The sequence below is a fragment of the Lepisma saccharinum genome, chromosome 1 (genome assembly GCF_977018435.1).
Source record: "Lepisma saccharinum chromosome 1, izLepSacc3.1, whole genome shotgun sequence".
Lineage (NCBI taxonomy): Eukaryota > Metazoa > Arthropoda > Insecta > Zygentoma > Lepismatidae > Lepisma > Lepisma saccharinum.
The window spans coordinates 22,036,820-22,064,100 of record NC_139229.1 but is presented as its reverse complement, the minus strand read 5'-3'; the positions used below and the strand labels follow the sequence as shown (position 1 = coordinate 22,064,100).

Sequence of the window (27,281 nt, the reverse complement as noted above, 5' to 3'; positions counted from 1 at the left end):
GGAGGAAAAGTGGGTGGGTGGCTACAGACAGACACACAACCTGCGTGGCCAGGGTTGGCGTGAGAAAACAGCTCGTTTCTTTCTATTTCTGTGCCATGCTTGGCAGACGAAGTGTTGCTATAGAGCGACAACAAGGAAAAGAACCTTCGGCGAAAAGTGTCTGTGCACCTTCCCCTTCTCCCATTCAACTTGGACCATAAGGAAGCATTCTCCCCTTTGCCCCTCCCCTCGACATGGGAGTACGGTGCACAGGAGTCGCGGGTCTGCGCAGGCTTTCTTGCTTGTGGTTCCACTATATATGAAGGGAAATCCATGTGAAAAAGGAAATTTTGTGAAAAATATTAAAATTTTGAAGTTGTCAGATATGCTTTTGTTTTAATTGCATGCCTGCATTGGTGTTTTATTTCTGTTATATCTAATTCATCTAGATAGGGAGATGTATAATTAATACATACAATAAATAAGAATTGTTGCGGTAAAACAAGTCAAATTTTCAGGATACCCCACTGAGAGGTGGTGGGTCTGTTCCACTATACCCAAGGGTTTCAGACCACAGGAAATTACTAAATATCATCATAATCAGTAATTTTTATTATTATTCAAATTTGATAGTACATTTACTGATGTATGCCTGAAGATTTTGCATTTTTATTCACATTGAGATTTAATGGAATGGATGGGGTCACATTCTAATCTCGCAGGGAAGTGATAATAAATAACAAAAATACAAAATATAAATACAATGTACTCTGATCCTTAATATACTGAAAAAATCCCTTCTCCTTGTTCATGTTGCATGATGGTTAATGAGATATTGAAGCAAGAGTTCATATATCATATTATATACTATCATATAAGTTATTTTATGTATATCTGCTGCAAGAACCAAGGGGTACAATGTGATTGTATTCTTATCCAGGGTGGCAAAAAATGGACATTGAAGCAAATTGCATAGTATTCATCCAACAGTGTGTGGAAAATTTTGAGCCTATTGACATGATAAAAAGTTTCATTACAATTTAGTGTTTGATTAAACTTATTTTATCTACGAAATTGGTCTTTTTCTTTGTAATTTAACAAATCGAATTCATCACTGACTGATTGAATTGAAAATTGTGGGTGCACCAGCACTTAGGCTATTTTGCACCCGTCACATTATACAGGGCCAAGATAAATTAAACACATGCCTGTGGAATAAAATGTCCCTACCTGATTTTAAAGCTGAGGCTGTAAAAGGGCACTCAGCACATAGGACAAAACACAGGACAACACACACACAACCCTACAGAGGATTATGTCCAGACACCAGAGCTTCATTGGCCTGCAAAAAGCAGTTACCACAGGTTGTACTACATGGAACTGACGTTGACATTTGGGTGCCTTACCAGAAGGCCACCCCTTACGCTCTCATCAATCACTGAGTGCAATTCCTAGTTCACAGTAGAAGACAGTTGAAAATAGCAGAATTTTCCAGCAGGACACATTTTGTACAGGACCAAGTGATACTTGGCATTTGCTGGCAATGTTCTTCCCACTTCCATCCAGCTGCCTCACTGTATGGTTGCAGAGTTCCTTATATTAAATCATGATCATGTCAGTTCTTTTTTTCTTTTATTACTATGACATTTATGTGTCTTACTTTTGTCCTCACAGAAAATGATGAAATGTGAAGATTTGTTTTCGGAGTGCACCTTGAAGGGTGAAGATTTCAGATGCTGCGATAAATTCCTTCCATTACTGACTGAAATTGGGATGTGCTTCACATTCAACAGCCTCCTGTCTGGAAATATTATGAAGTATGCTAATTTTATGTGTTCCATATGTATATTTAGTTTACAAAAATCTATTAAATAACCAGAGAATTTTCATTAGTTATGTAAAAGTGGTAGATCAAATATTACCAGTTAGGTTTTGCTTTGGTACACATGGTCTTTAAGTAGCTTATCCAAGGCACAGTCATAAAATAAACTGAAATGTCTTATACGTTTACTACAAAACAAATAGTAGACATAGTTTTCATGGAGATTGTGTTCTGCTATCTAGTGGGTACTGTGGTATGTGGTTTGACAACCGCCTCTGAGAAGTCCATTGTCCATTGAGTGTCAAACATGGTAGGCCGAACTGAGTGTTGCACAAAAGTTAAATTGCATGGAGTTGTTCAATTTCTGCAATGAATCATAATGCTCATGGAACAGAGTATGGGCGAGTTGAAAAATTCAAAAACAGCATCATGTGCCTTGAAGATGCTGACTGGCCTAACTGACCTGTTAGCTTTGTGTAGAAAAATACATGGCTTCTGAATTTTCAAATCTAGTTCTTAATTTTTTTTTAATAATTCAAGTTTAGTTATGGAAATTTCCATTAATCTTTTTAAATAACAGTATGGTATGTTATTTTTTCATATTTGTGTGTCCTGTATCACATGCACAATTAAATCAGAGAAATAAACATGGCATTATAAATTTTGCACTGTTGGTAACCGAACATTAAAATCTGCAGAGATATGGTAGATTTGGGCATATATATCAGAATGCATTGTACAGTTATTTATACTGTTACCGGTAGAGCCTTCTTTAGGATGGACATTTCAGTGCAAGAATGAATTACTTTTAATCCAGTATTGTGTTAATTAATACATTAAATGTTAAAAGGTCACGTTGTAAAGTGTGTAGCTTTATCTTAGTTGGATTCACGGCTTTCTTAGCGTATTAAAAAAATGCTGGCTCCTGAGAAAATGGGGGTGACAAGTGAAACATTTTTAGTTTTGTCTACCCCTGGTTCAAGTTATTGAGGGCCTGACCTGGAAGAGACTATGTTTTACTCTTGATGAAGTGGTTACATCAATGAACATGAGTCCTGCATCAGCCACTGAAAAGTGCATGCCTGGCGAGTGCCTCAGATTCTCACAACAAAGATGAAAGAAAATCGTGTGGTTACTTATCAGATGCTTCTGAATCGATATGAAACTGAAGGACTAGCATATCTCAATACATGAGTCGTAGTGAAAACCAGGTGCACCGTTTCACACCCGTGATCAAAGCTCCATATGGAATTGGACCATGCAGGTTTCCCAAGGCTGTAAAGAGTGCAGATGCAGAAAATGTGATACTGACAGTTTTTTTGAAACAAGAAGGGGGATAATTAGTAATCATTATCTATTCAAGGGCCAAACTGTGAACAGCTGAATCTACTATTACCTATTGCAAAACCATACATTGGAGTGTCCCGTTCAAAGACAATGTCAGGCCTCATGACAAATACCATCATGACATCTTTGCAAAACATGAAATTTGATCTACATACCACCCTCATTACATGCTAGACCTAGTTTTAATCACTTTGGGTCAATGTAAGAGTCTTTACACAGTGGTAAATTTGATTGTGCTGATGCTAGGTCTGTGGTGCATGAGACCAGAAAAGGTATTTTTTTCTAACATCCAATACCTGGTTTCCCACTGTTGAACATTGAACTACAGGTTGATTATGTTGAATTATAAGCATGTATCTATTTCATAGAAGTATGAATGCACTCCTACAATAAACATAATGAAGAATAGTAATTTTGTTTAACAGGAAGTATACCATTGATTAACTGTAAACTGTTTAATAATAATAATAGATATTTTGTAAACATTAACATCAAGTAAAACTGTTACTATTATTAGTAATACAGGTATTAAAATTTTACTGTCCTTGGAGTGCTGAATGTTAACCCTTTCCATTATTTCTTTGTATATATGACAATGCTAAAAAAATACACACTATTTACATCTATTACGTTTTATGTCTACAGGCCTTTTTCGGTTCTCCGAAGCAAAGATGATTTGGATTATATTATGTATAAGGATAAAAATACAGACCTGGATGTTAGATTTAAGACTACTAATGCAAAGGTAAATATATTAATAATTATTAAACATAATTTTAATAAATATAAATGCACTGGAATACCAATTTTTACTTTCCTGGATTTTACATTTCTCAGTCCTAGCAGAAATATAATTTCTTGCATTTTAAATGTTAATGAATTTTAGTTTTTTTAGCCAGAGGACTCTGAAAAACATGTACCGGTAATTAACGTTGTTCTACAACTCCACAATGCTGGCAGCTATTCATGTGAAGTAGTTGAAGTCACACTTCACATATTAATCTACAAAAATGGTTTTATTAAGCTATCATCATCATGTATGATAGTATTAAAAGAAATATGTATATTTGCATTGTAGTATGTTACGGCCTGCTCTTGATAACAGTTTCTGCACAGGGTCTCTACCAAAATAGCAAATCCAAAATTCTTGACTTTTTCTAGACCTTTCTTTTTCTTGACCTTTTTTCCCCTTTTTTCTTAACATTTATTTCATCCCCCACCTCCCCGAAAATAGATATTTGATTCAATGAAAAAAAAAAAACCTACCACAAGGTTGGTTAAGATTAAAACTGAAGATGTACTTTAACACGAGATTTAGACTTGTTTTAATGCACATAAAAATTAATGCTTCAAACTTCATCGTGGATGGAAAATGGCCACATTATTTAATAATTTTACAAAACTTCACGCATACAAGAATGTATAAATAATAAATATAATATAAATAATAAAGTGAACAAATCTTAACCACAACTCAATAACATTTTAGATATCCAAATATTCAATTTTATCAAATCCCAGTATGTGTATATAACAATGAAAGTTCACGACTGTATAAAATTTTTTTAAAAAATCTTGTCCAAAAGCATAATTGCTTGACCTTTTCTTGACCTACCTGTTGATTTCTTGACATTCTTGACTGGTACATGCACACGGCAGCTGTGTTATGTTGGTTACCACGACATCACTGCTTGGGCTGTGAGCTTCAGAGCTACGAGAAGACAAACTAACCTACTGCACTTGCCTTCGAGAAGTGGACTGAATGTAGGGTGACCAGACGTCCTCTTTTATCCGGACATGTCCTCCTTTTTAATTGTCTGTCCGGTGTCTGAGCAGATTTTTTAGAAACCATCAAATGTCCTCCTTTTCTGGAAAGAGTATAGAATCGTCCGTAACAAATGTGCTCCACAGAGAATGTTTCCACACATAACGATCATCATATCACTTGGGGCGCGTTAAGTATTCACGCAATGCTCACCTAGCGTAGGAGCTGAACACAATCACTTTCCCGACTGATAAGCGAGTCATTAGTAAGGGTGTGTGGGATCCAGAAAAGTCGGTACCGGGATCGGTTTAAAAAATCTACCATCCCGATTCAGACTTCTAGAAATGATTTCCAGACTTTTCGGGATTCCGAGGAGTCCGAAACTTCCAAATGGTAATTTTTAAAAGTGGTTCATTCTTGATGTTTTCAGCATTGTAAGTGTCTTGACACTTCGGAAATTTAAACTGTTAGATTATATTAAAAAAAAACTTATGACAAAATTAAGTGTAAAGTTCGTGATTCCCACAGCGTTGGAATTTTTTTTCCCATACAGAAAATTTCCTGACCTCATTGGGAATTTGCGAACAATATCCCATCCCGACCAAACAAAGTTCGGTCCCGCACACCCCTAGTCATTAGTACGTATTAACTCGTTGCTTCGCAATCTGAAACTTGTGGAACACATGTAATCTGAGCAGTTCCTTTTCGGTTGATTGATATGATTTATTTTAATTCGCATTTCTGACACTTTTGGCTAATCGCGAAGATGAGGATGAGCGATGATATGATGATTTTGATGAAGGAACACAAAGAACACCCATGCCCAGGCTGGGATTCGAACCCGGGACCTCTGGGACCCTCCACCAGAGGTAAAGTGTAAGGTGGCTGGTTGTCAGTTTCCGCTGCTGTTGAAGAGTGCTAGAAATGTTCGTGGCATTAAAATCATATTTCTTGACCCAATCTAAACTACCTAAATTGTAAATTAGGTTCTTGGAAATACATTTAAGAGAAGCTTACTTGTTACATTTGCATTCACTTATGGGTATATTGCATTCTAATATCCAAGAATTGGAAAAAGAGTAAAATTCTGTGCTTCAAAGTATAGATATCTTAGTTATGATTGTCATGTGTTAAATAATAGATTAGGAGATTGCTTTTGTTGCTTAAAGACAAGAGGAAATTTCAAATTATTGAAAAAATCTTCACAATTATATGTCAGCAAAGTGTTGGTACTTTATTTATTAATGATATTATGACTAATGGCAAATGAGTCACAATTTTTTTGCGTCGTCCTCTTTTTTATGACTTTTTCCTCCTTTTTCACCATGCTCTGTCCTCTTTTGGAATGTATGTGTCTGGTCACCCTAACTGAATGCATATTGTTACCCGCGTCGTTTCCTTTCATGCAGTTTTCAGAGAAATATGAATCCTGGTAAGGATTTAGTGAGTGTTTTGTTTGAAATCCCATTTCATCATTGGAAAGACAAATATAAAAGGATATTTAACAGTGTGTTTTAAATTATTACATTTTTTCCTACCAGCCCCTCACTTAAGTCCACAGTCACCAGCCTCCACTGTTCCACACTCTTATTTTAAATAAAAGTTAAATAACTCTTCAGTATATTAATTATAAAATCCAGGCACAGTAAATAAAAATATTTTGTAATGGCCAAAAGGAAAAGGTTTTCTTAGGTGAGGTGTGTTACATACTGGAGAATCTACTTGTAGTTAGGAGTAGCATGTTATTTGCTGGAAGTGATTTTGCATTACAACAAAAAATAAATTTAATAATTTTGTTTCAAGGTGAATAAACAGGTAGAATCAACATGATTTAAAGCTATGCCGTATATTGTTTGAAGACGAGTTAAGAGCAGTTTTGTCTTAAATCAGTAGAACTCATGCTCTACTCCACAATTCAAGATTGGTATTACACAATTGACAAAAGAAAAGAAAAAATAACATGTTGAAAAACCAAACTAAAACATATGAGCGTGCATGTGACGAAACTTGCACAGAAGTGTTTCTACGATCCTGAGAGAGGAACTAATGTAATCTCGTGGCTGAATCTGGGTCCTTATAGTTGTAAGAGTTTCCTGGAAAGGTAGTGGGCTGTCATCGAGTTTTGTGCTTTCATATTTCAACAATATATTTGAAAGACTTTTCTGCACATTTGTTGATGTTTCAACTACTAGTATCTCCAGAAATATTCATGCATTTGACCTAATCAAAGATCCACACCCAATGATAGGTTTCAAGATACAATTCCAATAGCCGGCCCCCATAGCGGAGTGGTTGGCAAATCGCACTATGGCGTCAGGGGTCCCAAGTTTGAATCCCGACCTGGGCATGGATGTTTGTGAGTGTCCATTCATCAATTTCATCTTATCATCACTCATCCCCATCTTCGCAAATTAGCCAAAAATGGCACAAAAAAAAAGCGAAGTAAAATTAATCAAATCAAATTTTAAAAATAAAGAATAAAACAATTCCATTAGTTATCATTAGTAAATGAATTCAGAATATATCAGTCAAAATGTTATTAACGTAACTGAAAACAACAAAAATGTTTACTGGGAATTATGTAAACACATTATGAAAGTCTTTTATAGTGAACAGTATAATAGTTTAATAAGTTTCTTCACAAGGCATAAAGAAAAAATAGCCTGAAATGTCCATTCTCTTAATTATTAAGAAACCACTCAATTGTTTCAATACTATAATTTTAAAGTGGAATCAAAGTAATAACTTTCTTTACAGGTAGCAATACATCAAATTGACGACACTCCTTTGCTGACTGTTGAGAAGACCTTGCTAAAAGAAATAGGACAAGATATTATATTGACTGGAGTAGAAACATATGCCACAAGTGCAGTAAAATGGTTGTCAATAAAACAGAGAAACTGCCGCTACGCACGTGAGACAAAGAAGTTTCAGATATTTGACGATGGAACAACTTCAGATCTTATCTTTCCTTTCTACACCTATAATGCTTGCTTTCTGCAGTGTCGTTTGCAACATATAGAGAAATTATGTGGATGTTCTCCATATTTCTATCCAAATCCAGGTGAGAAATGGTTTCTTATTAACCGTAATGAAAAAAAAAAAAAAGAAACGTTTTTATTAGGGTGAGCCTATCAGTCGATATGAGCAGTATCACAAGTATGAGTTCAAATTAAGACCACTGTTAATGCAAATTAAGAATGTTAAATGTTAAGGCTGAATTGGACAAGGATAGACCTCCTGCTGGATTTTCCAGATAGGCTTCCACTAGTGGTGTTGTACAGTCACGAACACTTCTGGGTTGTAACAATCCCATTAAGTTTCAATGTGATCGTTATAAACCAGAAGTGTCCGTGACTTTACTTAATTGCCTGCTAGTTTTTGTCTCACACAACATTCGATACAGTATTTGTTAGTTAACTTTTGTTACCACAAGGCATTGCTCAGGGCAGAAAGTCTCGTACTTTTGAGTGGAGGGAGAATCAAATAGTGATTACGTTTGTAAATAACTAATGTGTTACATGCTTTTGCACTGTTTGTGGCTACTTGTATCAAAGACATGTGGAAAAAGTATTCCTTTCCACTACTGCATACAATATGTAAAATAAATATAAATCTGGATTACAATTAGTTACTTCAGTGATTACATGAATAAAAGATCTGGTACATGCTTTAGCATACCTCTTTCTACATGGTACAATATTCAACTAACAGTCAAGTCGAGTCAACTCTTCATACAAGAGGACACAGAAAAGTTGCACTTCCAACACTCCATTCTACTGTAAGTGTCGAGTTGCATTTGACCTAGCCTCTGAGTTCCAGTGCATCATGTACATAGGTTACATATATAACGAAAATCCAGGGGGAGGGGTCACCAAGTGGGTGTAACTCCCTTTATTTTCAACACTACGATGGTTATGGTTGAATGCTTGCTATGAACGCATACCTGATGGTTTAAGAGCCCAGAACATCGGTATTGAGACAGTCATTTTCGTAGCATAGTTGAATTCTGCACTTTATTCTGGCACACTTTGTGTTGCAAGTGTGTCAGTACCTGAATAAGACCCTTCCCGAACAGTGGATTGGAAGAGGTTCTGAAGATTATCCAGCTCCCTTACCTCAGCCTCACCTCTGGGGGTTCATCAATGACAGAGTCAGAAATAACCATGGTCACTAGGGCTGAGCTGATTCCACTTTGAACCAATGCCGATACTCTTTCCGATTCCGATACTTGAAAATTGCAATAATTAAAACTTGTTCAAAATATTGATCAATATTGGTGTAAATAATCTTCTCCAATTATATGCATCATCAATATATCAAGAAATTTGCTTTAGAATATTCACAAATTACATCAGAATATTAAAATATATGTATTTAAAAAAAATACTGCAACATAAAAAGTAAGTTTGAATTTTGCATAATTTTCAGGATAATAAGACTGCAAAAATTTCACTCAGCAGTTTTGTGGACCCTGTAAAAGAAAGTATCAGCTGGTATCAGTAGATGAATTCAACCGATACTTTCCGATACCGATACATCACCATTTATATTGGCTCAGCTCTAATTATCACACAATACAAGAGTTACGAGCAGCTGTGGAAGATGCCTTCAATGTATATAACCCCGGATTATCTCCACAAAACATTGCCAGAACATGGCTCAGAATTTGACTGTGCTACGAAAATGACTGTCTACACACCAATGTTATGGACTCTTAAACCATCAGGTATGTGTCCATATCAAGGATTCAACTACATCCATTGTAGTGTTGAAAATAAAAGGGGATACACCCACTTTGTGACCACTTTGTACTAAATATGCTTAGGTAACCTATTTGTAAAACTAAACACAATGATTAGTGTTATATCAATTCCTTTTTAAATTTAAATAATGAAATGAAAAATGTTCTAAGAATATACTTTTTATGGTTTTCAGAAAAACGTAAATTGTGTGATGGAAATGGTATGAAATGCATAGTGGAAAAAAGAAGTAAGTAACATTATTTCCCTTAATACAATGTACAGTGTGTCTGGCTTAGAAGTATAATTAAAAAACAAACAATAATAACTTGTAAGTTCATTAAGATATTTCCGTACAGTTTTCTTCTAGCTATAGAGTAACTCAAAACGTTTTTATACACACCTAATTTACCTTGATATGTACATCATTATTTGCGTGACAGATGTCCAATCTATATTCAAGCTCCGTCCATGCGTTGTAGAGCATTACTGGCATCACATTCTGGATGAGACGTCGTAGATAAGGAATCATGTTTCGTACACTGGAGACTACTATGGACATTACTTAGCTTGATTTTTTTCTGTGGGGTTTCGTAGTCTCCGGTCTCATCTAACCTTCATTTGGGTCAAAAAGACTGATGAGGAATTAGTGGTGTCCTTTTACAAGCACTTCTTCAGTGTGTTTTTAATGGGTTTTTATTTGTGTCCTTGGTAAGATTTTGCCAACATCCTGAATGTGGAAATGCAAAAACTAATGCAGTTGCTCAACAACAAGGAAGGAAGACTTATAAAAATGCAATTTTGCATTCCTGCATGCTATTCATGTCTTTTGTAGGTAAATACTAACTTTTGTAGTTCATGAAATATGTTTTGAAATATTTATACTACGTTAAGATTTGGAAGTAATCAGTAGTCCAGCAGACGAATGGTTAGCTTTAATGTTTGGCACAGGACGCGTCAGCTTTCTAAGGTTAATAACAATTACAGTCACCGACTTTTGTAGGTTGTTCAGTCCAATTAACATACAATGCAATAGTTACAACACAAGTGTTCATGACTGTAGAAAAGGTCAAGATTAAGTCAGTAAATTTTGAAGTGTACTCCACTTTTGACATCAGTCTATAAATACGAGGGGCGATCAGGTTGATCTGACCCTAACATAGAAAGAGCGACAACAGGGTTTCAATTTTTTTTATTATTTTTCAACATACTCCCCTGCAACTCCAATGCACTTCTCCCATCGCTGCTCCAACGTCTGGATACCTTGCAAAAAAAATCTTCTGACTGGTCCTCCAACCATGAGTCCACAGCTCTTATCACCTCAGAATCATCAGAAAATTTTTGCCCACGAATGTCATTCTTCAAATATTTGAACAAATAGAAATCACTGGGGGCCAAATCTGGGGAATAGGGTGGGTGGGGCAGCAATTCAAACTTTGCACCTGCGATAGCGGCCCTCGCAATGCGTGAGGTGTGGACAGGTGCATTGTCCTGGTGAAGGAGCACACCACGGGTCAACATCCCACACCTCTTTTTCTTGATGAGGTCCCTGTAATATGTGCCAGTGATGGTTTTGCCTCTTTGTAGATAGTCCACAAGAAGGACACCCTTGCAGTCCCAGAAAATTGAGGCCATCATCTTCTTGGCTTACGTTTGCACCTTGAACTTCTTCGTTGGTGGAGAATGTGGGTGTTTCCACTACATGCTTAGTGATTTTGTTTCTGGACCCATGGACCCATGTTTCATCCATACTTACAAATCTGGCAATGAAATAGTCTATATCAGCACAAAACTTGTCAAGTAGTTCTTGACTGATGAGCACTCGGGTGCGCTTCTGATCTGGGGTGAGGTTTCGAGGAACACATCTTGCAGCAATTTTTTTCATTTGCAATTCCTGGGTAATTATGTTTTGCACAGTGCCATATAACAGCCCACACATCTCAGCAATATGATGGATCCTTCAGCACGATATCGTGGACTTTGTTAATGTTTTCGGTCGTCATGGCAGTTTTTGGTGCTCCACCTGCATGTTCATCCTCACACGACTCTCTCCCACAATTAAACTCACGACACATCTCTTCACCATACTGTATGAAGGAGCAGTGTCCCCTAGTGTATCCATCAAGTCCTCATGAATTTCGGATACCATCCATTTCTTCTTCACAAAATATTTGATCACCGCTCTCACCTCAGTTTTCTCCATTGTGGCACATTGACACAACTTCACTCAGTTAAACCCCTGTAAAAAGAAAACTGTACGTTACTCAAACTTGCAATTCAGAATGAAAGCATATAAAGGATCACTAAAAATAACAAAATAAAAAATCAATCATAACGTCATTCCTTCTATGTTAGGGTCAGAGCAACCTGATCGCCCCTCGTAAGTTGAACTGTATTTTGTATTTTTCTTACATCAATTTTATGCCACTATTGGCTAATCCTGAGGATGAAGAGGGTGAGTTATGATTGGATAACAAAGCACGGTTTCTAAGTTGGGATTGTTTTATGGCATTTCCTGGATGCAGTGTTGAGTAGCAGGGAGCAACAGCTGATAACAATTGACAATCATCTCACGATCCGTGCTTTTCACACTGGACATCAAACTTTACTGAAGGGTCAGAAGAAAACTATTTTCATTCATTTATATCAATAACTATACGAACAATGTTATGTAAGGTATTTACAATTATGTAAATGTTGATCAGAAGTCATCTCTTTGTGTACTATAACCTTGAAGCTATTCTGGTCATGGTTCCTGTCTGCCATCTTGCCACTAGCAAATGACTATGTTGACCACAGGTAGAGCATGAAATCCTTGCAGCCTGAAGTAGCAATTGCAACCTCACATTACCCGGGTAATGTCTCCAGGTGTCTTGCTACCCCAGTTTGCTCCAACGTTGAGTAATCCTAGATGCACTCAATGCATTAACCACAGATGAGTTACACACACACACAGGCCTGGATTTAGAGGTGTAAGGGAAGGGGATAGGGGCCTCCACTGGGAAAAAAATGCATGATTGTCCTAGATTACACTGACTACTTTTAATCATTAGCCTATTTATTTTCCTTTCTTTCCAGCAGACCTACTAGTGCTTAAGGATAAAATGCTTCCCACTGGCCTCCCATGCATGTGCCTTCATTCATGTGAGAACACAGCATTCCAAGTTGAAAAGACTGAAGAGTAAGTATGTTAATAATAGTAAATATAATAATTTCTGTATTGTTTGTAATTATTCACTGTGAGAAAGTTGCAAATGAAATGTTCAATGGACTGGCTATGCATGATGTCACCAGAGTCAGTGTCACAAATGTGTTTTCCAACAAACTTTCACGTGGTCAAAATTTCTGCATTGATCATAATGGTGTGACTTTTATTACAGTGACAGCAGATAAGAAACACAAAAATGATGTGTATTGACAATCAATGTAAGGACTAGATTCTAGAGAATACCTCGATATAATACTCATTCGTCACGGGATAAGGAGTTAGTGAAGAAATAACATACGAAAATAGGGTAGTTTTTAAAGATTTCAATAATTTATTGTAGGAACATCGATATAGTCTTTACACTGATTTTACGAGGGTGATTCAAATGAAAACTTTAAAAGTGCAATAAAATTCCAAAAAGTTGTACGATTGATTTGTAAGTTCGCAGGAGTTATCCTTGTGGTTGAAATTGATTGATTGAGTGATTTGGTATTTTGCACGCACATTATGCACAGTAAGGCTAACCGGGACTGGACCTACAGTTTAAAGTGGGATCCAAACAACTATGTGCCTCCACTGGGTATCGAACCCGGGACCCCTTGATTACAAGGCGACGACACTACCACTGCACCATCGGGGAGGCCCTCCTTGTGGTTGAAAGAATGACCAACAAGTGGCAACATGATGCTGCAACACTGAAGAAGGAAGCCGCGTCAGTGCAAAGATGGCTGTCCCATTGTCAACATGCACTGTGTTAGAGCAGCGATCTGTGATGCATTTTTTGAGTAGTGAAGTTGAAATTCATCGCAGGATGAAAGCGCAATACGGTGATTCGTGTGTGGCCCTGCAGCAAGTGTACGAGTGGTGTAGAAAGTTTAAAAGTGGCATAACTTCTGTGGAGGATGCCCTGCGACCGAGCTAGGCACACCACATAGTGACAAACTAAAACATCACTGCAGTGGTAGAGCTTGTGAAGTAAAACAGGCGTATTACTGTGAAGGAGCCATCATCATTTTGGATATTAGTATTGGTTCAGCACACAATATTGTCCATGATGTGCTGCAATTTTTGCTTCTATTATCTTGTACTTTCACCTGTGTCAGTTTGCGCTATTACTTATGAGACACCCTGTATATTCCTAGGTACAATAAATAAGAATTGTTGCCATAAACCAGGTCACACTTTCAGGATATGCCACTGGCTAAATAACAAAAATATAAATACAAAAACAACATTAGAAAGTTTAGATTACATCACATTTATTTTCAGAAATAAAACACACACTGGAATTTCCCTACTTCTCCGCAAACCCATGATGCAATATAAGCGAGATGTAATATTCAGCTGGAGTGACCTTTTAGGTAAGTTCAATATTTATCCCATTTACATAAACATAATGATGCCTTAATGGAAAAGTTTCAAATGTGAAACTTAGATATTAAATATGAGTCATTATAGCAATATAACATTATGAAGGAACTGAAACTGTTTTCTAAAAGATGAACAATTTTATTAGCATGAACATTAGGGTGGTCCAATAATCTAGATATGAGTGTTTCCATTCTCCACATGGATATTTTCAAGAAAGTGTGGGGCGTTACCCCCACACCCCCTATACGCCTTCATGGCATGGTGCTATGTACAGGGGAACACTTTACCTTTTAAACGAACAATAGTTAGGGGTTGCCCCAATTTACACTTTTAACTAATTAAGTTGTATCTCTTATTTAAGAGCTGCACATTTAGAAACCTACGACATTAAATCTGCTTGTGATTAAGTTGAAAATTTGTACCTATGATTTGCTGCTATAAGAAGAAGAAACTATTTCTGTTCTTCATCTCTTATCAGAGTTACATTATAATTTTGGATTAGAATGATGTCTCGTTCCACTGTGCTGTTCTCTACTTTCATACGTGAGACCTTATGATGAAGTTAATTGACAACAGGATCGTTCATGCATTGTTTAGGGTGATGTTGAGATATTGCTTTGCCTTCCTTCATCAATACATCAAATAATAAAGAGAGCCCTTCTATCACAAGGTTCATTAACTACAGACTGATTATCCACTTTATCTGTGATCATCAGACGTCAAGCAGGATGGAAGATCTAGGTCTTTGCAAATTCTGAATTATTTTTCTAATTTTCCGTGGTCACTTGATCATCAAAAAGGGCAAGTGCAACCAGGTGTTCAGAAAGAAATCAAAGTCTGCAAAATGATCGTTACATCTTGGTTGACATAATCTGATTTGTTTAAGTCGTGAGAACAGTCAGGACATTCAAGGGGGCTAAAATTGCACAAGGAACTTCATTCCATTGTTTCATTCCAGCTCACAAACAAAGATAAGTCAATTATCTTACTGATTTCTAGTAAGGTCAATTGATGTCGAAATAGGAATACATTTTGTACATAGATACCCTAGCTCATCCACAAAGGGGCCTCCCTGATGGAGTAGTGGTAACATGGTCACCTTGTAATTCAATGGGTCCCGGATTCTATACCCAGTGGAGGCACAGAGTGGTTTGTATCCCATTTCAAACTATAGGTCCAGTCACAATTAGCCTTTGTGTGCATAACTTTGATTGATTGGTTTGGTTTATTTTACTACACTTTTCTGCCACTATTGGCAAATTGTGAGGATAAGGATGAGGGATGAAATTGATGAAGGAAAATAACATCCATGCCCAGGCCAGTTTTCGAAAATGGGACCCCTGATGTCACAGCATGGTGTGCTAGCCACTCCACCATGGAGGTCAGCATGCATAAATGGACTTAAAACAAAAACTTATACAAACATACTCATCCACAGAGCACTTTGAATTGCACCAGCAGCTCGAAATGACTCATTTCCACTTCTTCTTCAAAGAAACAAAAGATAGAGGAACAGAACTCCTTTATAATCATCCCTTCCTTGCTGGACATCAAGAGCATGTGGCAATAATTTACCTACTTGCTTTAACTTTCGAAACGTCGGATGCATTTAGCTGATGAAATCTTAGAGTAGACGATGACATAGTAAATCCTCAAGAAATAAAGATGTTTAAAATAGTGGGAGCTCCAAGAATTCATCAATTACGTTAAACTTTTACACACACAGGTAAGTTGGCACTAGAAGACAAAAATAACCTGCATATAAAAAAGTTTTGAATGACTTTGATTTTTCCTACAATAATATGCGATCTATCCTGAGAGGAAAGAAAAATGTGTAAAATGGGGTGATCTCCAAATATGCTTCAATCAAGTTAAAATTTTACACACAAGTAAGCCAGTACTAAAGGACGAAAATAAGGTATGTGGAGAAAAGATTTGAGTTACTTCGGTTATTACTACGAGGGTGGCTCTGAATGTAATACCTCCGTTTTTTTTCCCAGACTAACCACATCAGATACTAAAGATCACAATACACCATTCAATAAAGCACAGTTTCAGCTGCAAGACACTATTTTCCTATGTAATCACCATCTTTCTCTACACATTCTTGCCAGCGATGAACAAGAGCCTGTATGCCATGCTTGTAAAAATCACCACCAACTGATTTAGTCCACTGTTTCACAACTGTGATGACGGCATCATCTGTTGGGAAATGTTGCCCATGCAATGCATCTTCTACTGGCCCGAAAAGATGGAAATCTGACAGAGCCAAATCAGGACTCTATGGTGGATGTGGAAGGACACTACAGCCAAATTTGACAATATGTTCCTTGGTATTCAAAATCATCTCCTTCTGGTCCTGTGTGAGCATTCACAGCACCAACCGCACACAAACTTTGCAGTATTCCAGTCTCTTTAACATTGTTTTCAATGTAATGAAGCCAATATTCAGCTCTATGCACAGTTCCCTGGTCGTTATTCACCAATTCGAACCGATAAGCTCATCAAGATGCATCTCATTTACTGGTGTGACAGCTGTGCATGACCACCCAGAACATAATTTGTCTTTCACTTCACTTTCCCCATTGCTAAAACGTGCCACCCACCGCCTCACTGTGCTAACATCCACTGTCTTGCCTCCATGAAACTGCAGGAAGTGTCGATCGATTTCAATTGGTGCAACTTTTTCCACGTGAAGGAATTCAATCACACATCGTTGTTTCAAATGGACATCCAGGTCAGACCTCACATCTGCGGCTGCCTCTCTGCCGCCATCTATCGCACAGCAACGAACTATCAGGTATATTTTCTGGATGATTCAGCCTCCACTGCGTATATTCTAAACCGAATGGCATGAAAGTAGTCCAGTCAAGGTCATGCCACCCACCTACAGTGTGTTGCCAATAAGCAACAAATAATCCTTACACAATACACCAGTGGGGTGATCCTTCCACATAAGACACCCAATTGTCAACTTCACTTCCACATAACACCCTGGACTGCAATTTGCAGTCGGGCAACTGACACTGGCGACTGGCACTATGGCCAGTATTATTTTGTGTGTTGTCCAGTTTTTTGTCCTTGTGTGTGCTGAGTACCCCTTTACAGCCTACTATACGTGACAGAAATATTGAACCCTCTGTTTATGTGCTTGTAAAATTGTACTCCGTGGGAGGAAAAAAGTCAAATATGCCTCATTGGAAAGTTACAAGTGTCTACTTTTAGAAAAAAGCAAGACAAATTGATTTTAGCTCTGTCTGTTCTCTATTCAAACAAAAATGTTCGTAAAAATGTAGTTTTTTCGTGTGTGTTTTATGTAAGTCAATTCAATTGTGTGTAGCTTCTTGAAAACCAGTCGTAAAAATATGAAATTTCTTGTAATTGAAGTTTGCTTATGTGTAAATATCTCAGCCATATATAATGTAGCTATCACTTGTGGAACAGCTAATATTAATGTTTAATAACAGTGTTGCAATCTCGGTAATGGTCAGCCCAATGGAGATGCAAAGCATATCTAAATAATGAGCATACAATAAAAATCAATTTTTTATGGCTTATCTTTTCATATTCTGCGAATTGAAAATGACAGACAGAATTGTTTCTCTTGGCAACTGGCTCGCTCGTTTTTCATCTTGTTGCTACGACGAAGTGTGCTTTGTTGCCACAAGCGGCCGGCAGCCCTTTAAACTTTGCGTTCAGCCAGCAGCTTTGACACGGAAAGTAAGCTGAAAGTTTTGGTTACAAAGTGAATTGTCATGCACAGGGAAGCATTGTTCAGATGCTGTAATTGACGAATGCAAATTTTATCACTCTTGTGTTCCTACCATGAATTATTGCCTGAACTCGCACACATACATAAGGCATACATGCATTTTTTTCTTTCCTGTGTTCCTTTGTTATGAAGTTGGTTGCTGTACATCGCAGGCACGTTATTTTTTTATACAGAGGAGACTGAGAAGCCAGCAGTCACGGGTTCGAATATTTGGTAAGATATTTCATTGCCTTCACCAAATCAAGCTCATCGTTGCACATACGCTCTTTAAATGAGCGACATAAAATGATATAAAGAAAACGACGTTCGTATAAAAATTGGATAAAAGCTAGAAAATATAATAACAACTAAAGTATACAAAGAAAATGTATTTCATTTATAATATGATAAATTGTTTATTCATTACTTTACACTGCCACAATGTTTTGGATTGGACCAACGGAATGCACTTCCAGTATTCCCGCAGCGTAGACCGTGTAGCTGCAGCGAAGCGGCAACACTGTACAAGTCACCTGCAGCCTGCCGAGTCTGAGATTGGCCGCATCTCGTCATACGTTATCCACAACTTTTACCATATTAGGAGTGGTCAATAATAATTTATATCTGTGGTCATACTTGAGATACACATGTTAAACTTCTGGATTTGGATCAAATGTGTCATATAAACGGCTTCTTACAATTTAACTGAATTTGCAATTACGCATTTCAAGTTTGCATGTTTGCCTAAAATTTCAATTTTTGAAGCATCTAATGAAGATCTGCATTTGACTTCTTCCACAGAGATGCAAAAACAATCCGTCTTCACGTACAAAAAAATCTCAATATTATATCAATTGTGGATTATGAACTGTATGATGTTAAGTTCCCTGTTCTTGCAAACTGGTAGAAAAAACTACACTTTTTAGTGAATTTTTCATTATAATACGAAAATGCAATGAAGAATAATTTTTAGATGACGCTTATTAAAAAATAGATACTTGAAGCTTTCCAATGAGGTATATTTTACTCTTTTCCACCCACGGAGTACAATTTTACAAGCACGCAAACAGAGGGCTCAATATTTTTGTCACGGATAGTAAGCTTTTAACAAAAGTCAGAATATTTTAACATTTTAGTAACACGACACTGCAATTATGCTATTTTAATTATGGTAAGGGGCTGGACACCGTATATTGTGACGGGTGCAAAATAGCCTAAGTGCTGACGCACCCAAACTTTTCAATTCAAATTCGAATTCAAAACAATACACCAGCGAGGATGAAATCAACCACATACGTGCACCACGCGATGTTGTCAACTGTGCAACTTAGAAGCATGGCAACCTTGGAGGGCCAGGGGTGTGGAGGAGGCAAGGGGAAGCTCCAAAAATGCATGACCGTGACTCGTCTATTTTCCTGGTGAGAGTAATAGTCACCACATGTAAAAAAAAAAATCTTCTAATAAAAATTACAGTTTCAGATTTTATTTAGCAATCATTTGTTAATAATAAATTAGATGCAAAAGTAATGCTTAGAATAATTGTTCATTGAACTATTTTATCATCTATGTTCCAATAATAGAAAGCAACTGTCGTCTTATTACTAATTAATACAATCTTACACTTATCTACATTCAGGACCATTCCTATTTGTTTAGACCCATTCAACAAAGTGATACAAATCAGCCAGTACCAAACTTCATGGGGAGTAATTGCTACTTGGCTACAATGCCAGGCGTCCTGTGTTTGAATCCTAGTTTGAGCATGGATGTTCCATGTGAGTGTTCCTTCATCAATTTCATCAATTTTATTCTCATTTTTACAATTAGCCAAAAGGAGCAGACACAAAGTAAAATAAACCAAATCAATCGATGAAAAAAGCAAAATAAACCAAACCAATCAATCAAATGAGCCTGCAGTTTTATATGGTCTTCTACTGGCTTGATTTGGTAATACAACTTTACATTCGTATTCTGGCGGGCTCAATATTTACAAACAATAAAAACCAATACAGACCTAAGTTAGAACTTTGAGGCACTCCAGAGGATACCTCCCTTTCAGCACATGAAAAACTATTCAATACAACTGTTTACATGCAGGTTGATATATAATTAGTCAACAATTCTAAAAGCTGATCTGATATACCCAGTGAACAAAACCTTTGTATAAGAATACCTTACTCAGATTTTTGAATCATCCATTTGTTGTTTATTATTAACCCATAACAAGCATCATGATGGATCCTTACTCAAAGGGCACGACGTTTCTCCCATCATTGAATTTACCAATTCCAAAATTTATCGGAACATTAGGGAACTTTTACACAAATTATCATGAGTTTTGGACTTTCTTCATGGTATTGATAAATATTTCATCGACTATTTCTGTTATTATTACTCAGTTCATCTAACGTACACAAATCTGTCACATACTCATAAACGGATCTATAAATTTATTTTCATATGACTGTAAGGTATCAAAAATGCCTTTGTTGTTCAATTATCACAGAAGATACATGCAGTTACCCAAAGAAAACAAAATCACATAAAAAATTCACACAGAACAAAAAATCTGCACATGTCAAAATGAGGGAAAAAAGCTCATTGATCGTAGCGGTAGTCACTGGAAATAAGTGCTTCATTATCACTTTCAGGTGTGGCAAAGATATTTCCAATAGAAGATGGATCGTCAACTCAAATTCTCGCACAAGGTTCTGTACAGAAACACTTACGCAAAGGGCATCGCGTGGTCCGTGGGACCCATGAGTATCTATTGCTCTGAAACTAAAAATCAATGAGGAAATGGTGCCAGGGGATCACGTAATATACCAAAATATGAAGCCACCGAAAAGGACAGGGAAGTGCATGTTATTGCTTCCGAGAATGAGAGCATTGTTCTAAGTCGAAGGTCCCAAGAAGAAGGCCACGCCCGTTAAGGGTTAAAACTATCAGCTATATCTTGTATTATTGCAGATAAATTTGTAACTATCCTGTGTCCAAACCCATGTCATTGAGGTATAATTAAATTTTTCAGGTGCAACCTAAGGCAGTCAAATACAAGTGATATTATTAATTGACATTACTAATATTAAATTCTCCCATCATTATTGGTTTGATTTGATTTGATTTTTGTTATTTAGCATCGCTTTTATAACACTTTTTGGCTAATTGTGATAATGAGGATGAATGGTGATATGATGAAGTGACACTCACAAAGAACACCCACGCCTAAGCTGGGATTCAAACCAAGAAGCCCTGGCATCACAGTGTGCTGTGCTAAGACCTCTGCCACGGAGGTTGGTCCATAATTATTGGAATTCATGAAATTCCCAGCCTGTAGACACCCCCTGTTATAGTAAGAGGAGGAGGATTATGTCTGTAACTAGTATATATTCCCAAAAAATGCTACTCTGTAATGTGTAATATCACTAAAAACAAAATGTTTCAGTTACCTTTTATTCGGCTGGACATTTGACTGACACCTGGGCAGCTGCTTTCGTACTTTCCTTTCCTTTTGAAAAACAGCTATGATATTCCAAAATCTAAAAAATTATGTGTGCTTAGAATTCCTTCTAGAGCATTCATGTGAATTCTTGCTTTTGACGATGTCTAGATATTATCAATAGCTCAATAGACTTATGCAGCCATGAAACTATTGAGAATACCTAGGCAGCAGTGAAATCAAACCATGAAGATTCACGTGATTGCTCTAGATTTTTCAGATTTTCTAATATCTCAGTGGTTTTTCAAAAGGAAGGAAAATTCGAAAACATCTGCCCTGGCTAGTGACCAACTCACCTGCATTTCCTGGGAACTCCCATAATGTAATAAGGCTATCTATTTTTGGATCCTTCCTTGACATTCTATTTTTTCCTTAGACTGTATTTCATTAACAAACAAGATCACAAAATTTAAATTCATCCTGATATAATACGAGTTTGATGAGATATAATAAAGCTATTACTTATGAGTGAAGTTGCAAAGAGTTTTTGAAATTGGCACAAAACGATTAAAAAATGCATGGTTCTGCAGCATCAGTGGATAAATACATGTAGGTCACGCCCAAGAAACATGGAAATTTCTAAATATTTATTCTGTATTGTGACCTGTATATTATATAAAATATATATATGAATTATTTTGTTTAATATTATTAGGTCAGTCAAAAAGTAAATGCAATCATGTTTCTTTTATTTTTCACAGCAACAATAGAAAACTTACATTGATATCATTTTCCAACATAGTCCCCCTGCACTTCAATACACTTGGTCCAACGTTCCACAAGCTTTCTGATACCCTGAGAAAAAAGGTTTTCGGTTGAGCAGCAAGCCACATATGCACCGCTTCCTTTGCCTGTTGATCTGTGTCGAATCAAAGGCCTCTTAAACAATCTTTAAGTGGGCCGAACAGATGGTAATCTGATGGGGCGAGATCGGGACTGTATGCAGGATGCTGCTCTGACACCTTGAAGCCCAGATTCTGAAGAGTTTGAGCCGTGTTGGAAGCGGTATGGGGACGAGCGTTGTCATGCATCAAAAGAATGCCTTCCGACAATCGACCTCGTCATTTGCTTCGAATTGCAGGCTTTAACTTGTTCGAAAGCATATCACTGTATCGTTCACTGTTTATTGTTGTCCCCTTTTCCACATAATGTTCCATAATTACCCCTTCTGAGTCCCAAAAAAGTGTGAGCATCACTTTTCCTGCAGAGTGGAGACGCTTGACTTTTTTCACTCGAGATTCAGGGTGTTTCCATTCCATGCTCTGGCATTTGCTCTCAGGTTCAAAAAGGATTCACCTTCGTTATCACGTCTGTCCAATAATTGCTGACAGATTCTCACACGATTTCGCTTCTTCTCGTCAGTGAGTTCTTTAGGGATCCATCTCGCACACACTTTATGAAAGTTGAGCCTGTTATGGATAATTTCATATGCAGAACCATGACTAACGTGCATATGATTTGCCACTTCATCAACATTTACTCGTCGGTTATTCAGAACCAGCTCACAGACAGTCATCAGTAGTGGATGTGGATGGACGACCTGCTCTTTTCTCGTCCTTCACACTTGTTCAACTGCTTTTGAACTTTTCAATCCACTGGTAAACACTTCGCAGCGGTAAAACATTGTCACCGTATTATGCTGAAAGTCTTCTATGGATTTCAGCTCCTGGTACACCTTCAGAAAACACAAAAAATGGATTACAGAATGCTGTTCTTCTGTGATGCACACGGACAGTGGTGCAGCCATGTTTACTTGGCAACACTGCAGAGCGAACTGAAGTGATGATGCTGTAACCTGCCACAGGCGAAGACAACGATACTATATATCGGCTTGCGAGCGCAGAAAGCTGTACAGCCAACTTACGGAAGAAAAGAAAAACATTGCATTTACTTTTTGACTAACTTAATATATATATCCCATAAACATCTACTGTAGTGATGCTGCACATCTAAAGTTTGCAAAATTTGTTGCAACTAATCTTCCGTAAATTCAATGTGAAAGTTGGTCACCCTAGCTCTGGTATTGCCAAAGTTCTAGCTACACACAGTAAAATAACTAATAAAAACTTTTTGTTTTCTAATTCACAGTGGCATTTGGTGGTATTGTTGGATTATTTCTTGGATTCACCTTCCTTAATGGCTTTGAGATGATCTACTACTTTACTATGCGTGCATGCTGCCTTGTAAGGCTGGAAAGAAAGAAACAAAACAAGAACCAGGTAGAACCTTATGAGATGGGCAAGGAGTTTCCAAAAACTGCATGGTCTGTGCAAGCAATGCCCTATAATGCACAACAACCAGAAATGCCAATGGTCTACAACACAAGACGACGCTCGATTGGAATGAGAAGAGACTGGTGGCCTAGTATGCAGATTCCAGAGTTCAATCCTTACCTTCAACAAATGTAAAAACTCTTTTTCCAAATGGTGCATTCACATATAAATTGTAAGATTCTAGACATACAATTAGATTAAAGTATGTATTCGAAGTGAACTGTTTGAATAGAATTATGAATAACTTTCTGGTGTCTGCTAACGAATGGAAAAAAAAAAAGAGCATGATGTCATAGCCTGAATGCATGAAAAGCATTAACAAAAAATTGTTACAAATATTTAAATTTTGACTACCATCGACTTCACTTGTCTGTGAAGAATATAGGCTTCAGGATGACAATAACTTTTGTTCGTGCAACATTCAAATTATAATTTTAAGACTGATGAATTTTGTTATATACAGTACATGGAGTAGGACCACTCATAGAAGAAATGCCTCAAATCCTGAATGCTCAGATAGTACAAAGTTATATTAATACGCTCATGCCATGTAAATAAAAATACAAAAATGCCCCATCAAAAATTCTGAAATTAAACCTCAAAAATATTTTCTGTAAAGTAAATACATCATGACATGATACATCACAGTTGGTTCTACGTGGGCAAGAAGCTTTAGGTGTTTCTTTTGAACAGAATATACAAACTCTATAATTTAAATGTTGGTGATATGTTGCTTGTAGAATGAATCATTGCCATATACTAAGGGCCTAGTCCATATCAATTCAGGCAGGCAAAGATAAAATTTTACCTTCATAGTCTCAGATGTTATTGAATTAAACATATGTTAAAATTCAGAACAAAGTAAGAAACCCGTATTTTTTTGTTTTGTCCAAAAAAATTCCTGGCCTGAGATACAGACCACCAAAGATGGCACCTCGGGCATCATTTCTCACGTGCGATTTTCTGCAAAATATTAAAATGCTCTATCTCTGGAACGGTTCAAGATATTTTGTTGCAGTTTTTTTTTTTATTATTATTATTTGAAAGAGAATAATTTTCTGATTAAAATCATAACCTCCGTTTGGAAATATATGTCCAAGTTCTCTTGCTGTAGCCTTGTGTTTTTTTTTTGGTTTTTATGTTGTTTTTTTTTGTTGTTTTTTCAAAAATGCCATTCCCAAAAAAAAATATTTTTTTACTGTTGATCAGTACTACATTCCCTGAAAAGGAGGACTTCCACTTTTGAGTTTAACAGGTTTTATAAATAATTGAAAATTTTGCCATACATTAAACCAGTTTCCATTACCACATGCTCACATATTGGTCTCATAAAATCAAAATCTAGTCTTATTTGACATGGCATTTTAATTCTTCATAAAGATAAGTAACAGACACGCTTTCAGAACATATTAAAGCTTCCAAAATATATGTACAAGTTCCAAAACATATACCAGGTTCCAAAGCATACCACTTCCCTGCTCTCTGCTTAGATCTGAAATTAGCAATTCAATGAACTAAAAATTTGTTTAACTGCATCAGTATCTTCCTTTGATATTGAGTAATGCCTTCCTGTTGAACCAATAGGAACTGGAGAACCCACAGTCTTTAAAACGTCGTGAATTGGAAGTGAGCACTGGTGGTGGTGTTGCTGTCTTGCAGCTGGAAATTATATCCAGCAGCCGGTCCATATGGTAGCATAAAGTTCACGACGATTTCATTTAACTCACAACTGATATCTATAACCTCTGCAATCCATCAGTCACAGTCATACACACAGGCCACAAACATCGTTCTTTGTAGGTTGTGAATCTGAATATTCTCCTGCCGTTTCTGAGATCTTGGTTGGACAAATGAAATTTCTTCTTTCTTGCTCTTTAAAGTTCGTGCAATATAGGTTCGCCCATCACTGTGAGTCCAGACATGTGTCTTCCGAATTCCTTTCACAGCGATAGTTTGGTTGGACCATTGCTCTATTTTCTGCTGGCGGAATTCTTCAACTTCCTCTTTGGGCAACACGATGATGACTGTTGATGTGTATGACTTCACCACTCTTGTAAAATCCTCGGCATTCTGAATTGCAGCTGTACTTGGGCTGGAAAGATTATGTTTTGTAGCATGGTGCTTCAACAGACTTCCTACACCATCGCTTGGCCCCTTCCCATCACCAGTAGCACTGTATACCCACTTCATTGGCACAAGCGACTTAGTCAATTCAAACAGTTGGTACCGATTTTTGAAGTGACTAGGGCACCATCAGAAATAATGATTATTTTTTTCTGCCTGTGATTGCAGCTGTTGTTGAATTTTGCATATTGCCAACAATGCATGTGCTGAGTCATGTCCTCTGTTATCACTTATAACTGCAACACTTGTGGTCTTGTTTTGAAAATATGCGACTCCTGCAAAAATTGTAACTTTGTCATTACTCAAGTGATACCCTTGTACTTCTTGTGGCAGAATCACAGACCAGTTCTCAGCAAAATCACAGTGAAACACTAAACATAGTTGTTCAGCCTCTACACGTCCCTTCACTTCTGCAATGTGTTGTTGTCGCAATTTCTTCAGATGCTGGTGTGTTACTGCCTACACTGTCTATTTCCAAAGTTCGTCAATGAAGGTTAATGAGTTTATTTTCCTCCCATGTTGCATATGTAACTTCCGAAGAGTCATCTGCTATGTTTTCCAGACCAAGTGTCTGTAAGGTAAGTCCTCCCTTTCCAGAGCCGTCACCACATTCCTGAAACAAACAGGTCTCTCGCTCTACATCACAGACTACTGACGACATCACACGTCCAACTAAGGTGTCATATGTCACACCTTCAAGTAAGTTCTTCAAAGTTACCACGCATAGTTCAAAATTAGCACAGTACACACACAAGTGGAACCACCCACTTAGGTCATAGTGCATAAAATTTTGATCTTCCAATGTGGAATACTGAATGTTCCTTCTTATATATGGCAAAAGTTTCATTAATACTGCAGGTCGTGTTTCTTTTCACTTTCACCACTTTTTCTCATGGAACTGTTATAGTGATAGTGTCTTTTTTGTTGGCACTCTGGCGAGAACAGTCCCATTTATCTTCCAGATAAAATGACTGTGCAATTTGAACATGTGCTTCATTCACAGGATGACCATAATAGGGATCCGGTTTTCCAAACACTCCTCTTGTAGACCTCACATTTCTTGTTTTGTCCACCATGTATTTTGTTGCAGATGGAATGTGGTGCAAAATTTGTACCTTAGAAAGGGATACTGAGATAATTGTTAGAACTTGCACCTTTTCATTGTAGGATTGACACGATTCAATGGCTGAATTGATGTTTGATATAAATTCTCTGCAAGTTGCACAAGCTTCTTTTGGTTCATAACCTTCTGCAGATGAAATTTCTACTTTGAATAGTTTGGTCAGTTTTGTTTTGATGAACTCACCCACAGCTTCAGTAATTTCTCTGTGTTTTCTTGATGCATACAGCTTATGACTTGACTTCACTGACCATGGTTTCTTAACAGGACTAACACCAAC

At 37.1% G+C, this 27,281-nt stretch overlaps 1 protein-coding gene across 2 annotated transcripts; it reads left to right on the top strand.

The window, feature by feature from the left end:
• The first annotated feature begins 1,640 nt into the window (after positions 1-1,640).
• On the top strand, positions 1,641-24,052 carry LOC145986926 (sodium channel protein Nach-like). 2 transcript variants are annotated; one of them, XM_083121451.1, is made up of 7 exons: positions 1,641-1,796; positions 3,794-3,893; positions 7,671-7,977; positions 9,852-9,905; positions 12,737-12,836; positions 14,133-14,224; positions 23,573-24,052. In XM_083121451.1, exons 1-7 carry the CDS (start codon positions 1,657-1,659, stop codon positions 23,890-23,892), a joined length of 1,113 nt encoding a protein of 370 aa, XP_082977577.1. In that variant the 5' UTR covers positions 1,641-1,656; the 3' UTR covers positions 23,893-24,052. The 2 variants fall into 2 exon arrangements, with proteins under 2 accessions (XP_082977577.1, XP_082977536.1); XM_083121410.1 differs by having other exon boundaries at positions 12,734-12,836.
• Positions 24,053-27,281: the final 3,229 nt, after the last annotated feature.

Bases quoted from the DNA above. Each gene is read 5' to 3' on its own strand.
- LOC145986926 (XM_083121410.1), top strand. From the start codon at position 1,657: ATGATGAAATGTGAAGATTTGTTTTCGGAGTGCACCTTGAAGGGTGAA. The intron at 9,906-12,733 runs GTAAGTAACATT...CTTTCTTTCCAG, and splicing joins ATGCATAGTGGAAAAAAGAA to CAGACCTACTAGTGCTTAAG. The intron at 12,837-14,132 runs GTAAGTATGTTA...ATTTATTTTCAG, and splicing joins CAAGTTGAAAAGACTGAAGA to AAATAAAACACACACTGGAA.